This window comes from Cetorhinus maximus, chromosome 13 (genome assembly GCF_964194155.1).
Source record: "Cetorhinus maximus chromosome 13, sCetMax3.hap1.1, whole genome shotgun sequence".
Taxonomy (NCBI): Eukaryota; Metazoa; Chordata; class Chondrichthyes; order Lamniformes; family Cetorhinidae; genus Cetorhinus; species Cetorhinus maximus.
Genome location: NC_135891.1, coordinates 118,905,163 through 118,919,853, shown reverse-complemented (window position 1 = coordinate 118,919,853; position 14,691 = coordinate 118,905,163). Strand labels below are relative to the sequence as shown.

At 44.2% G+C, this 14,691-nt stretch overlaps 1 protein-coding gene across 3 annotated transcripts in view; it reads right to left on the bottom strand.

Moving 5' to 3' along the window:
* Window positions 1-8,787: 8,787 nt before the first annotated feature.
* Window positions 8,788-14,691, bottom strand: part of ano8b (anoctamin 8b) — a 151,301-nt gene continuing 145,397 nt past the window's right edge. For all 3 annotated transcript variants that reach the window (XM_078556174.1, XM_078556175.1, XM_078556176.1), the window contains 2 exons: window positions 10,142-10,252; window positions 8,788-9,942 (listed from right to left, as the gene is read on the bottom strand). In XM_078556174.1, coding sequence (XP_078412300.1) covers window positions 9,229-9,942; window positions 10,142-10,252 — 825 coding nt within the window. In that variant the 3' untranslated portion in view covers window positions 8,788-9,228. The remainder of the gene's footprint in view (window positions 9,943-10,141; window positions 10,253-14,691) is intronic.

Sequence of the window (14,691 nt, the reverse complement as noted above, 5' to 3'; positions counted from 1 at the left end):
AGTGAATGGATGACCACTCGGTCCACATTTCTAGAACATTCTGTTACTGAGTCAGAATTATGAAAATAAATTAAGAATGTGCCAATGTCAAGGCAAATGGCTCAGTTTGCGGAAGCACTGTCTGTTCAGACCAGGAGTGTCCCAGGACTGACCTCGAGGTCTGTGCTCTTAGCTAAACCTGCAGGTGATGCACAATTACATAGGATAGGATTACATTGGATATGTGGAACAGAAACAGGCCATTTGGCCCAACCAGCCCATGCTGGCGTTTAAGCTCCACTTGAGCCTCCTCTCATTTTTTTCTCATCTAAATTTATCATTGTAACCCTCTATTCCCTTCTTCCTCATATGTTTGTCTAATTTTCCCTTAAATGCATCTATACTATCCACTTCAACCACTCCCTGTGGTAGCAAGTTCCACATTCTCATCACTCTTTGGGTATAGAGGTTTCTCCTGAATTCCCTATTGGATTTCTCGGTGACTATCTATATTGATGACCTCTAGTTCTGCTCTTCCCCGCAAGAGGAAACATTCCACCTGTATCCACTCTGTCAAAACCGTTCATAATTTTAAAGACCTCTATTAGGTCACCTTTCAGTTGCCTTTGTTCATGAGAAAAGAGACCCAGCCTGTCAATCCATTCCTGATACGTATACCCACACATTTCTGGGATCATCCTTGTAAATCTTCTCCGCACCTTCTCGAGTGTCTCAATATCCTTTTTATATGGTGACCAGAACTGCACATGTAGTAGAACTCTGTATGTCTAACAGGTTTACCATAACTTCCCTACTTCTCAATTCTATCCTTCTAGAAATAAAGCCTAGTGCTTGGTTTGCTAGGTTTAATGTTAAGTTTCAGTGTCCGAAGGACTAGCAATGGGGGAGGAGGAGGGGGAGGAAGCCCAGGAGGTCATGATTCCTGTTCCTGATAGCTGCACTATGACCTTTTGGATAGGGGTGGGGTAGCTGGGCTTAGCTGTGGTGCAGCTCTGGTTAAATAGCCTGTTGCCATTCATTGCATGAGCAATGCTATCCCAGGAAATGTTTTGGAAGGCCAACCAGCGCTGCCTGGGGCCATATATCCACGAGAGGAAAATGAAACAAAATAGAATGAAGCTGAACCTAATTGGATAAAGTTTGAGATTTGGAATACCCTCTAGTATGTGCCATCTCTAACAGTAACAGTGATGCACATTGTAAACTTTGTACTTTATAATTCTCTGTCCCATCCCCCTATCACCCCTGTGCTCACGGACCTACATGGTTCCCAGTCAAACAGTCTCTTGATTTTCTCATCCTTGTTTTCAAATCAAGCTTGACACCATCCAGGACAAAGCAGCCCGCTTGATTAGCACCATGTCCACAAACATTCACTCCCTCCACTACAGACGCACAGTGGCAGCAGCGTGTGTACCATTACAAGATGCACTGCAGGAATTCACCAAGGCTCCTTAGACAGCACCTTCCAATCCCACAACTACTACCAAGGGTAGCAGATAGAGAGGAACACCACCGCCTGGAAGTTCCCCTCCAAGTCACCATCCTGACTTGCAAATATCACTGTTCCTTCATTGTTGCTGGGTCAAAATCCTGGAAGTCCCCCCCAGCCTCTAACAGCACTGCGGGTGTACCCACGCCACATGGACTGCAGCGGTTCAAGAAGGCAGCTCACCACCACCTTCTCAAGGGCAACTAGGGATGGGCAATAAATGCTGGCCCAGCCAGCGAAGCCCACATCCTGTGAATGGATTAAAAAAAAGTCCCTCCACAGTCTTGCCTCTTCCTCTGTAATCTCCTCCAACCCTACATCTCTCTGAGATTTCTGCACTCATCTGATTCTGTTTGTGCATTCCCAATTATAATAGCTCCACCGTGTGGCCATGCCTTCAGCTGCCTAGGCCCTAAACTCTGGAATTCCTTTCCTCAACCTCTCCGCCTCTCTACCTTTCTCCTCTGTTCAGATGCTCCTAAACACCTCTTCTTTGACCAAGCTTTTGATGATCTGACCTCACATCTCCTTATGTGGTTCAGTGTCATACCTTGTTTTATAATGTTCTTGTGAAGCGTTGAGGGATGTTTTATTAGATTAAAGGTGTGATGTAAATAGAAGTTTTTATTGCTTCGGTCCTGAAATGCCTTACCAAATTTTGGCAAAAAATCTTGTGTTTAACAAAAAGGGATGCACAATAAAATGTACCCAATAAACACTGGTAAGATCACACAAAGTAAACAGGAAACTTGGAAACTCCACGGCCATTTGCCGAGAGTTTGTACTCCTATTGAACACATTAGTTCACATGTTCTCTATTTTAAAGCCAAGGCTCTCAGCCACAAACTTAAAATTCTGTTTCCTTTTATTCTCCTTTGCCTGCCTTGCTTATTAAGCCCTCTGCATATATTTATATATACACGCACATGAAAGAAGAATAAAATGGCTTCAGTTCAAATAGTGCAAACTTGTTGGCTCATGCAGAGAAAAGGCTTGGCTGTCGGACACAATTTTTAAGTAGCGGATGTTTGGATGAGGAAAGAAAAGGAAGACTGTTGACTTTTTTGCAGACAAGAGGTTAAGTTGAAGACCTCCTTCATCATTTGAAGAGCTTCTCTTGTTGGGTAACCCAGCCTTCTGGAGGTGGGGCCTGTGACTCTAAATGTCATTGCACCTCACTGGCACATTGCAGCTCAGATTTCTACTCCATTGCCGGTCAATGCACGATGAGTGAGTGGTAACAAACTGCTCAAAGGGAACCATCATGTTGAGGGGTGTTAGTGCTGGGTGGAAATGGATCCATTTTGAATGCTTGCTGTCAGCATCAAGCATTGCCAGGTCATGGTTAATGTGCTGGTTTTCAAATGAGGTTCCTCAGCCTCAATCATGGAAGAGCAGCCATGCTCCATTTTACCAATCTCAGCCTCTGTCAATAAGTTGTCCAGTTTGATGCCAACTCGTGCTGAAATCGGGGGTAGTTGTGTGCCTTGGGTCCACACCGATCAGGAACTGTGTTGGGCCAGACCCAATCTCATTTCATGTAGAATGCTGAGACCCAGCAGCGAGAGGAGAGCTTCATCCCATCAATATAAAATCAGTTCTTCCTCTTACACCATAGGGTCTTTCAGTGAAGCTGTGCTGATGACTGAAATGAATTGGAAGAGAAGCCTTGGACAAGATTTAGTTGTGTCTTAGCCAAACAATATGGCAGTTGAATTATGGAACAGCTTTATCGATGTGCATGGTTAGACTGAATACAACATTTATACAAAGGACCTCTTCTAGCACCTTTAGTTCGACTGTCTGCCAGGGTTCAGTGGTAGCACTCTCTCTCTCTCATCACAGAGGCAGAAGCTAGTGGATTCAAACCCCACTCCAGAGACTTAAGCACATAATCCAGGCTAACATTCCCAGTGCAGTACTGATGAAGTGTTGCAACGTTGGAGGTGCCCTGTTTCCTATGAAGTGTTAAACCGAGGCCCCCATCTGTCCTTTCAGGTGGATGTAAAGGATCCCATAGCACTACTTCAAAGAAGAGCTGGAGAGTTCTCCCTTGTGTCCTGGCCAATATTTATCCCTTAACCAACATCATCAAGATTATCCTGTCATTATCACATTGCTGTTATGGGATTTTGCTGTGTGTAAATTGGCTGCCATGTTTCCTACATTACAACAGTGTCGACACTGCAAAAAATAATTCATTGGCTCTGAATTGCTTTGGAACGTTGTAAGGTCGTGAAAGGTGCTATAGAAATGCAGGTCTTTCTTGGAGAAAACTGAATTATATGACAATTAACTAAATTAGGGTGACACCATTCGTGCTGACATGATGCTCTTAATCAATCAGCCAATAAACTAAAGGCAAGCTGCACATTATTTCACGCAAATTTAAATAGGAGAATTTTAATTCCGATTCAAATATATTTAATCATGTCTATACTGGAACTATACATATATGTTGAAAGAGTTTCTTGGTGCACAGAATATTATACATGCTTATATACAATATATACATTTATACATATAGAACCATAAGAAACCCGATTCACCATATATAGATATAGGATAATAAACAGCTTTCTGAATTGGCTAGTGGTTCTAAAGACATCGTTAGCTTAAAGAACAAGCTACAATCCTTTGAATGTCAGCAGAACATTGGGAGTGAATCACGGCCTCCAACATATAAGAGGTTAAATTTAGAATTTCGGGCTTTCTGGGCAGCACTTTGTATGATGGGAGCAGGCAATGGGAGGTCAAGGCATAGAGGTCAACACAGTAGGGTCAATGCCTAATGGCCTCTGTTTTCTCATCCCCAGGCAGTGCTTCTGTCACGCGAAGCCCTCATCCCAGTGTGAGCTATTTCCTTTGCCTTCCATTGAATATTCTAAGCCACGTGTGCCTTGCATTTTCCCTCTCTGTGACTCGATGAATCCTGTGGAGATGCTGTGACTGGTAGAAAATTAAATTGAAATCGGGCTCTGAAATTACCTGTCTCCAGGTGATAAAATAACTTTATTTGATGGTGATTTACTCGGAGCCTGGTTTAAAAGTGTTTTTCTGATTCTGGGTGTGGTGCTGGCCTTCAACAAGGCCTTTGATTGACTGGATATATCATACAGAATCATGCAGCACTGAAGGAGGCTATTCAGCCCATCGAACCTGTGCCAGTTCTTTGGTATAGCTATCCAATGAACCCAACACTTCTGCTCATTCCCCATAACCCTATAATTCTGTTTCCCTTCAAGTATTTATCCAATTCCCTTTTGAAAGTCACTGTTGAATCTGCTTCCACCGCCCTTTCAGACAGCACGTTCCAGATCACAACAACTCACCATATTAAAAATTCACCTTGGCCCCACCTCTGGTTATTTTGCCAATTACCTTAAACCTGTAACCTCTGGTTACCGACCCTTCTGCCATTGAATATAACCATAGAATAATTACAACACAGAAAGAGGCCCTTCAGGGAAAAAATGGAAACAGTTTCTCCTTGTTGACTTGATTAAAATCTCTCATGATTTTGAACACTTCCCTAATCTTAGACCATAAGACATAGGAGTAGAAATTAGGCCAATCGGCCCATCGAGTCTGCTCCGCCATTCAATCATGGCTGATAAGTTTCTCAACCCCATTCTCCCGCCTTCTCCCCGTAACCTTTGATCCCCTTACCAATCAAGAACCTATCTATCTCGGTCTTAAATACACTCAATGGCCTGGCCTCCACAGCCTTCTGTGGCAATAAATTCCACAGATTCACCACTCTCTGGCTAAAGAAGTTTCTCCTCATCTCTGTTCTAAAAGGTCTTCCCTTTACTCTGAGGCTGTGCCCTCAGGTCCTAGTCTCTCCTACTAATGGAAACATCTTCCTCACGTCCACTCTATCCAGGCCTTTCAGTATTCTGTAAGTTTCAATCAGATCCCCCCCTCATCCTTCTAAACTCCATCGAGTATGGACCCAGAGTCCTCAAATGTTGCTCATACGTTAAGCCTTTCATTCCTGGGATCATTCTCGTGAACTTCCTCTGGACCCTCTCCAGGGCCAGCACATCCTTCCTGAGATACAGGGCCCAAAATTGCTCACAATATTCTAAATGTGGTCTGACCAGAGCCTTATAAAGCCTCAGCAGCACATCCCTGCTTTTACATTCTAGTCCTCTCTAAATAAATGCCAACATTGCATTTGCCTTCCTAACTACCGACTCAATCTGCAAGTTAACCTTAAGAGAATCCTGGACTAGGACTCCCAAGTCCCTTTGCACTCCAGATTTCTGAATTCTCTCCCCATTTAGAAAATAGTCTATGCCTCTGTTCTTCCTACCAAAGTGCATGACCTCACACTTCCCCACGTTGTATTCCATCTGCTACTTCTTTGCCCATTCTCCTAACCTGTCCAAAACCTTCTGCAGCCTCCCCGCCTCCTCAATACTACCTGTCCCTCCACCTATCTTTGTATCTGCAAACTTAGCCAGGATGCCCTCAGTTCCTTCATCTAGATCATTAATGTATAAAGTGAAAAGTTGTGGTCCCAACACTGACCCCCTGCGGAACTCCACTAGTCACTGGCCGCCATCCTGAGAAGGACCCCCTTATCCCCACTCTCTGCCTCCTGCCAGACAGCCAATCTTCTATCCATGCTAATACCTTGCCTCTAACACCATGGGCTCTTATCTTACTGAGCAGCCTCCTGTGCGGCACCTTGTCAAAGGCCTTCTGGAAGTCCAAGTAGATAACATCCATTGGCTCTCCTTTGTCTAACCTACTCGTTACCTCCTCAAAGAATTCTAACAGATTTGTCAGGCATGACCTCCCCTTGATGAAACCATGCTGACTTTGCCCGATTTTACCATGCACTTCCAAGTATTCTGAAATCTCATCCTTAATAATGGACTCTAAAATCTTACCAACGACCGAGGTCAGGCTAATCGGCCTGTAATTTCCCGTCTTTTGCCTCACTCCCTTCTTAAACAGCGGGGTTACACTAGCAATTTTCCAGTCCTCTGGGACCCTCCCTGACTCCAGTGATTCCTGAAAGATCACCACTAACGCCTCCACTATCTCTTCAGCTATCTCCTTCAGAACTCTGGGGTGTAATCCATCTGGTCCAGGTGATTTATCCACCTTCAGACCTTTCAGTTTTCCTAGCACCTTCTCCTTGGTAATGGCCACCATACTCACCTCTGCCCCCCAACTCTCTTGAACTTTGGGGATGTTACTCGTGTCTTCCACTGTGAAGACTGACGCAAAGTACCTATTCAGTTCCTCCGCCATTTCTTTGTTCCCCACTACTACTTCTCCAGCGTCATTTTCCAGCGGCCCAACGTCCACTTTTGCCTCTCTCTTACCCTTTATATATGTAAAAAAACTCTTGCAATCTTCTTTTATATTACTGGCTAGTTTACCCTCATATTTAATCTTCTCCCTCCTTATTTCTTTTTTAGTTGTCCTCTGTTGGTCTTTGTAGGCTTCCCAATCCCCTGGTTTCCCACTGCTCTTCGCCGCATTGTATGCTTTCTCTTTAGCTTTTATGCTGTCCCTGACTTCCCTTATCAGCCATGGTTGCCTCGTCCTCCCTTTAGTATGCTTCTTCCTAGGGATGAATTTTTGCTGTGTCTCCCAAATTACTCCCAGAAACTCCTGCCTTTGCTGTTCCATGGTCTTTCCTGCTAGGCTCATCTCCCAGTCAATTCCGGCCAGCTCCTCCCTCATGCCTCTGTAGTTGCCTTTATTCAACTGTAATACCGCTACATCTGATTCCTCTTTTTCCTTTTTCCTCTCAAATTGCAGGGTAAATTCTATCATATTATGGTCACTTCCTCCTAAAGGTTCCTTCACCTTAAGCTCCCTTATCAAATCTGCCCCATTACACATCACTAAATCTAGAATTGCCTGTTCCCTAGTGGGCTCCACCACAAGCTGCTCCAAAAAGCCACCTCGTAGACATTCCACAAATTCCTTTTCTTGGGATCCACTACCAACCTGATTTTCTCAGTCTACCTGCATATTGAAATCCCCCATGATCACTGTAACCTTGCCTTTCTTACACACCTTTTCTATCTCCAGGTGTATTGTGTGCCCCACATCCTGACTACTGTTCGGAGGCCTGTACATAACTCCCATTATGTTTTTTTTTAACTTTGCGGTTCCTCAACTCTACCCACACAGATTCTACATCATCTGACCCTACGTCATTTCTTGCTATCGATTTAATTTCATTTCTTACTAACAAAGCAACGCCATCCCCTCTGCCAACCTGCCTATCTTTTCGATAGGATGTATATCCTTGGATATTTAGCTCCCAGTCCTGATCCCCTTGCAGCCATGTCTCCGTAATGCCCACCACATCATACCTGCCAATTTCAATCTGCGCCACAAGCTCATTTACCTTATTTCGTATACTGCGTGCATTCAGATACAACACCTTCAGTCCTGTATTTCCCATTCTTCTCTGCTCTAAGGAGAACAATCCCAGCTTCTCCAGTCTCTCCACATAACTGAAGTCCCTCATCTCTCGGACCATCCTGGTAAATCTCCTCTGCACCCTCTCCTATAGTGTGGTGCCCAGAATTGGGCACAATACTTCAAGTGAGCCATAACCAGTCATTTATAAAGGTTTAGCTTTGCTTTTTATTTACTCTATTCCCCTATTTATAAATCCAAGAACCACATATATGCCTTTTTAACAGACTTCTCAACTGCTGCCTAGTTCCCTCTGAATATTAACATTCCCCAGTCTCTCACCATTTAAAAAATCTGCTTTGCTATTTTTTTAATACCTCTCAACATTATGTTCGATATGTCAAGTTCTTGGCCGCTCAATCTGCCTGTATTCCTTCACAACCTCTTTGTAGCATCAGCAAACTTGGATACATTACACTCAGTCCCCTCATCTGGGGCAATGACAGTAGATTGTAAATAGTTGAGGCTCAAGTCCTGATCCCCACATAGCCAGCCAACCTAAAAATGTCCTCTTTATTCCTACTCTCTGTTTACTGTCTGTTGACCAATCCTCTATCCATGCCCCAGTCCCATGTGTCTGAATTTCGTGTATGCCAATATATCCGAATGCTTTTTGAAAATCCAAATACATCACATCGACTGATTCTCTGCTACCCTGTTAGTTGCACCCTCTAAAAATTCTTAATAGATTTCCCTTTCAGAAATCCATATTGCCTCTACCCGAACATATCATAATTTTCTAACTGCCCTGTTTCCACACTCCTGATGATAGATTCTAGCATTTTGTCTCTTATCTGCTGTACTGGTAATGTTGACCACAGGCTGTTACACAAATGATCGTTTTGCACATTTAATTGGTGAAAATGTTTGAAGTCAAATTTTTACTGAATCAATTTTGGGCGGATTCTCTGGCCCGGGTTTGGTGAGAGGTTACAGAGTGAGATGGCTCGACATTGACAAAGAGTGTGCAGCCAGGGACAGGAAGGTTAACAGAAAATTCATCGCGCTTTCCCGACAATTTAAAGCCAAAAATCTTGGTATCAGTAAACCAATGGTCTACACCAACCATGTTGTATAAAAAAACCTGAAGATGATGAGTATCCTGTTTATCAAATACAGATTTCCATCCCTGAATATTCAATTTTTTATGTATAAAGTTATAACGAGAGAAGCCAAACTTTTAAAGGATCTTTTCAAACAGTTTTTTTCAGCCCAGTTTTCTATTTTCTGCAAATGAAGATTGTGTCAGCCCACATCCTTTGCTTTAATCTCTTTGTGTGTTAACGTTTGGGACTGCTGGACTCCTCCGATGGATGTGTGTTGGGATCCTGGGGGTTTGCTGCCTCTGAGAGTCCGTTAAGGTCCGACTTGCTGGCGGCTTTCTCGCCACTTTCAGAGGAGGAAGCGCCAGCTCCCCCACCAGCTCCGGCCTTGGGTTGGGTTGTGGTGGCCCCGTTGCAGCTGGACACGCCGGTGTCCGACTTGCCAAAGTTGAACAGCTTGCCAGGGTTGAAGGGCTTGGTGGGCGACTGCACCTTCTCCTTCTCCGCAGCCCCATCCTTCTTCCCGTCTGCGGGTGACTTCAGGAACTTGAAGCTCAGAAATCCTGGCAGCTTGCTCTCACTGCCGGTTGGCGACTGGGGGGACTTGGCAGTGATAGCCCCTCCCCCTCCGCTCCCTCCGCCTGACAGGAACTTGCTCTGCAGCGGGATGATCTGCTTCAACTTCAGGACGTTGTTGGAGGCCAGCAGGGAGCTAGGCCGTTTGGGCTTCTCTATCGATTGGCAGGACTGAGCTGCTTTGGATTTGCCGTGAGCTCGGCTGTGAGCCTGATCGGAGGACAAAGAGCCGGACTTTCCCTCTTCCTTCCCTGCCTCTCTCTCCTTCCTGGACTGCAGGTTCTCCTTCTGTTCCTGCCGGTGCTTCTCCTCCTCCTCACGCTGCCTCCTCTTTTGCTGCTGCTGATAGTGTTGCTGTGCCTGACGTTCATGCTTCTGCTCGGAAGGTAAGAAGATCATTAACACGTTTTCACAGGTCGACTACCCTGTCAAAGGGTTCCACAAAACGGATCTAACTGACTGTCATTCTTTGTTTAAGTAGCTTCCTTCCCACTATTGCTGTTGATATGTTGCTCTCAGCTAGTGTCTGACAATCTGCTAACAACTAGAAATTTTCCCCAGCAGAGTGACTTACCTTAAATGCCTCCCTCCGTTGATATTCCAGCTTCGCCATTTCCTCAGCTACCCAGGCGGGAACATCTGGAATTGCGATTTGGAGCACATATTTCAGGAGGAATGCAAAGTGCTGCAAGAATCAAAACCAGATTATTGCAGATTCGTCAACGGGATATACCACACACCCCTCACTGTAACACCCTGATATACACCACACCCCTCACTATAACACTCTGATATACACCACACCCTTCACTGTAACACCTTGATATACCCCGCACCCCTCACTGTAACACTCTGATATACACCACACCCTTCACTGTAACACTCTGATATACCCCACACCCCTCACTTTAACACTCTGATATACACCACACCCTTCACTGTAACACTCTGATATACCCCACACCCCTCACTTTAACACTCTGATATACACCACACCCCTCACTGTAACACTCTGATATACACCACACCCTTCACTGTAACACCCTGATATACCCCGCACCCCTCACTGTAACACTCTGATATACACCACACCCTTCACTGTAACGCTCTGATATACCCCGCACCCCTCACTATAAAACTTTGATATATCCCAAACCCCTCTGTAACATTTTGATATACCCCACACACCTCACAGTAATACTGTAATATATGAACACATGAACATTAGAAATAGGAGCAGAAGTAGGCCATTCAGTCCCCCAAGCCTGATCTGCCATCCAATGGCCAGAATTTTTATGTCAGCGTGCGCTGGCAGGCCCTGCGCGCTGATGCGTTAAATGACGCGCAGTGACTTTGGGCGTGCGCCCCAAAGTCACCACGCGTCATTCAGATCTTTTGGAGGAACAGCACCTCATCTTCCGACTAGGCACTTTACAGCCTTCCGGCCTGAATATTGAGTTCAACAATTTTAGATCAGGAACTCTCTCCTCCATCCCCACCCCTTTTCCGATCTCCCTTTTTTCCAAAAACTTATATAGATTTTTCTTTTCCCACCTATTTCCATTATTTTAAAATGTATTTCCATCCATTGTTTTATCTCTACCTTTTATTTCGATCCCTTCCCCCCACCCCACCCCCACTAGGGCTATCTGTACCTTGCTCGTCCTGCTTTCTACCCTTAATGTCACCTATTAGCACATTCTTTAGATAATATCACCACCTTCAACACCTCTTTGTCCTTTTGTCTATGACATCTTTTGGTTATCTCCACCTATCACTGGCCCTCTATCCAGCTCTACCTGTCCCACCCCCCCTTAAACCAGCTTATATTTCACCTCTTTTCTATTTTTCCTTAGTTCTGTTGAAGAGTCATATGGACTCGAAACGTTAACTGTGTTCCTCTCTGCAGATGCTGTCAGACCTGCTGAGTTTTTCCAGGTATTTTTATTTTTGTTTTTGATTTCCAGCATCCACAGTTTTTTGCTTTTAGCCTTCTTAATTAATTGCTTTTTGTGACTCATGAACTAGAACACCTAGATCCCTCTGCACCTCGGAATTCTGCAGCTGTTTGCTGTTTAAGTAATACTCTGCGTTTTTATTCTTCCTGCCAAAGTGAATAACTTCAACATTTTCCTACCTTATATTCCATCTGCCAGATTTTTGCCCATTCACTCAACCTATTAATATTGGTCTGCAACCCCTTATGTCCTCTTCACAACATACTTTCCTGCCTATCTTTGTGTCATCTGCAAATTTAGCTACCATGCCTTCGCTCCCCTCATCTAAATCATTGGGCAGAATTTTCCATTCAGCGTGTGGGGGTGGGCCTGACACACCAGAATGTAAAATAACACGCGATGACATCGGGCGTGCGTCCCAACGTCATCGCGCTGTCTTGCGATATCGGCGCGTGCCCGCCGATAATTGATAGGCCTATTGGGGCCATTAAAATGGTAATTAACGTGAATGTTACGCTGCCCGTCCAAACTAACGGTTGGCAGGCAAACGAAAAGGCCAAGCAGCCTTTACGTTTTTTTAGGAAATCTCATCCACGAGCGGGATGAGGTTTTCTAAAGTTAACAACGATTAAATGAAAACTTTTTCTGAAAAATAAAAACGTGTCCCACCTCATGTGACACAGTCACGTGACAGGACGTATTCCATTAAATTTTTAATTTCTGGACCCGACTCTCCCTCCTCCCCCAACCTGCACAGGTAGTGCTCAGCGCTACTGCTTGCGTATTACGCTGGACAGGCCTTAATTGGCCCGCCCATGTAAAATGGCGGTGCGGACCCGATTGTGGGCAGCGGTCGGGTTCTCGACCGTCCCGCCCGCTCCCGGCCCCGCCAAGCCCGCCCGACACAGGAAAAATTCATGCCATTGATATAAATTGTCAAAAGTTGAGGCCCCACAACAGACCCCCTCTCACTCAACTTATCTATATCTGTGTGCTCCTTATGTCTTCTTCACAACATACTTTCCCACCTATCTTTGTTTCGTCTGCGAATTGAACTACCAGGCCTTCACTCCCCTCATCTAAGACATTGATGTAAATTGTAAAAAGTTGAGGCCCCAGCACAGACTCCTGCGGGACTCCAGTCCTGCCAATCAGAAAAAGACCCATTTATGCATACTCTCTGTTTTCTGCCAGCCAGCCAATCTCTTATCCAGGCTAATACGTTACCCCCAACACCAACAGCTTTTATTTTCTGCAATAACCTTTGACATGGCACCTTATCAAACGCCTTCTGGAAATCCAAGTATAGCACGTCTACAGGCTCCCCTTTATCCACTGTGCATGTTACTCCTTCAAAGATCTCCAATAAATTGGTTAAAAATTATTTCCCTTTCACAAAACAATGCTGATTCTTCTCGATTACCTTGAGTTTCTCTAAGTGCCCAGCTATAATGTCCTTAATGATCGATTCTAACACCTTCTCCACGACAGACATCAAGCTAACTGGCCTATAGTTTCCTGTTTTCTGCCTCCTTCCCTTCTTGAATATAGGGTTTATATTTGCTACTTTCCAGACTGATGGAACCTTTCCAGAATCTGGGGAATTTTGGAAAATTAACACCAACGCATCTACTATCTCATTAGCCACCTCTTTTAAGATCCGAAGATGAAATTCATCAGGACCCGGAGACTTGTCAGCCCTCAGCTCCATCAGTTTTCTCAGTACCGCTTCCCTAGTGATTGTAATTTCACCAAGTTCCCCTTTTCCTTCCACCTCCTGATTTACAGCTATTACTGGAATGTTTTTTGTATCCTCTATAGTGAAGACAGAAGCAAAATATTTGTTTGTTTCATCCGCCATTTCCTTATTATCTACTATTAACTCCCCACTGTCACTCTCTGGAGGACCAACACTCACTTTACTTACTTTTTTCTTGTTTAAATACCTGTAGAAACTCTTGCTATCCGTTTTTACATTTCTAGCTAGCTTCCTCTCATACTCTAATTTCTTTCTCCTGATTAATCTTTTAGTCATTCTCTGCTGTTCTTTATATTCTGACCAACCATCTGACCTGCCACTCATCTTTACACAGTTATCTGCTTTTTCCTTTAGTTTGATGCTTTCCTTAACTTCTTTAGTTAACCACGGATGGTGGGTCCTCCCCTTAGAATTTTTCTTTGTAGTAGGAATATACTTATTCTGAGTATTCTGAAATGTCCCCATAAACTTCTGCCACTGCTTCTCTGTTCATCTATTCCCTAGCCTAGTATCTCAGTTCACTTCAGATAGCTCAGCTTTCATGCCCACATAGTGGCCCTTATTTACATTTAAAATACTAGTCTTAGACCCACTCTTAACCCTTTCAACCTGGATGTAAATTCAATCATATTGCGATTGCTGCTATCTAGGGGTGCCTTTACTCTGAGGTCATTAATTAATCCTGTCACATTACACAACACCAAGTCTAATATAACCTGCTCTCTGGTTGTTTCCAGGATGTGCTGCTCTACAAAACTATCTCAAAAGCATTCCATGAACTCCTCATCCAGGCTACTACTGCCAATCTGATTTTTCCAGTTTATATGTAGATTAAAGTCACCCATAATTATTGCTGTCCCTTTATCACACGCACCCAATATTTCTTCTTGTACACTTTGTCCTACATTGTGGTTACTGTTAGGGGGCCTGTTGACCACTCCCACTAATGGCTTTTTTCCCCGACTATTCCTCATCTCCACCCAAACCAATTCTAATCCTGATCTCCTGAACCAAGGACATCTCTAACTATTGCCCCAGTGCCATCCTTGATTAACAGTGATACCCCTCCACCTTTACCTAACTTCCTATTCTTCTTGAATGTCATATACCCCTCACTATTCAGGACCCAATCCTTGTCATCCTACAGCCATGTCTCCTTAATGGCTATCCGATCATATTTATTTACTTCAATGTGCGCTATCAATTCATTAAATTTGTTATGAATGCTACACGCATTTGTCCTTTTGTTACCTTTGTAACATCTAGTCTTGACTATTGGTGTATTCTTAGGTTTTATCTCTCTGTCCCTTCCTGCTATTCCATGACCCTCATTTCCCGTATTACTATTATGGTCTCCTGCCTTGAATCCACCCCTTGATTTGCCACATCTACCCAAGCTTGATCCCT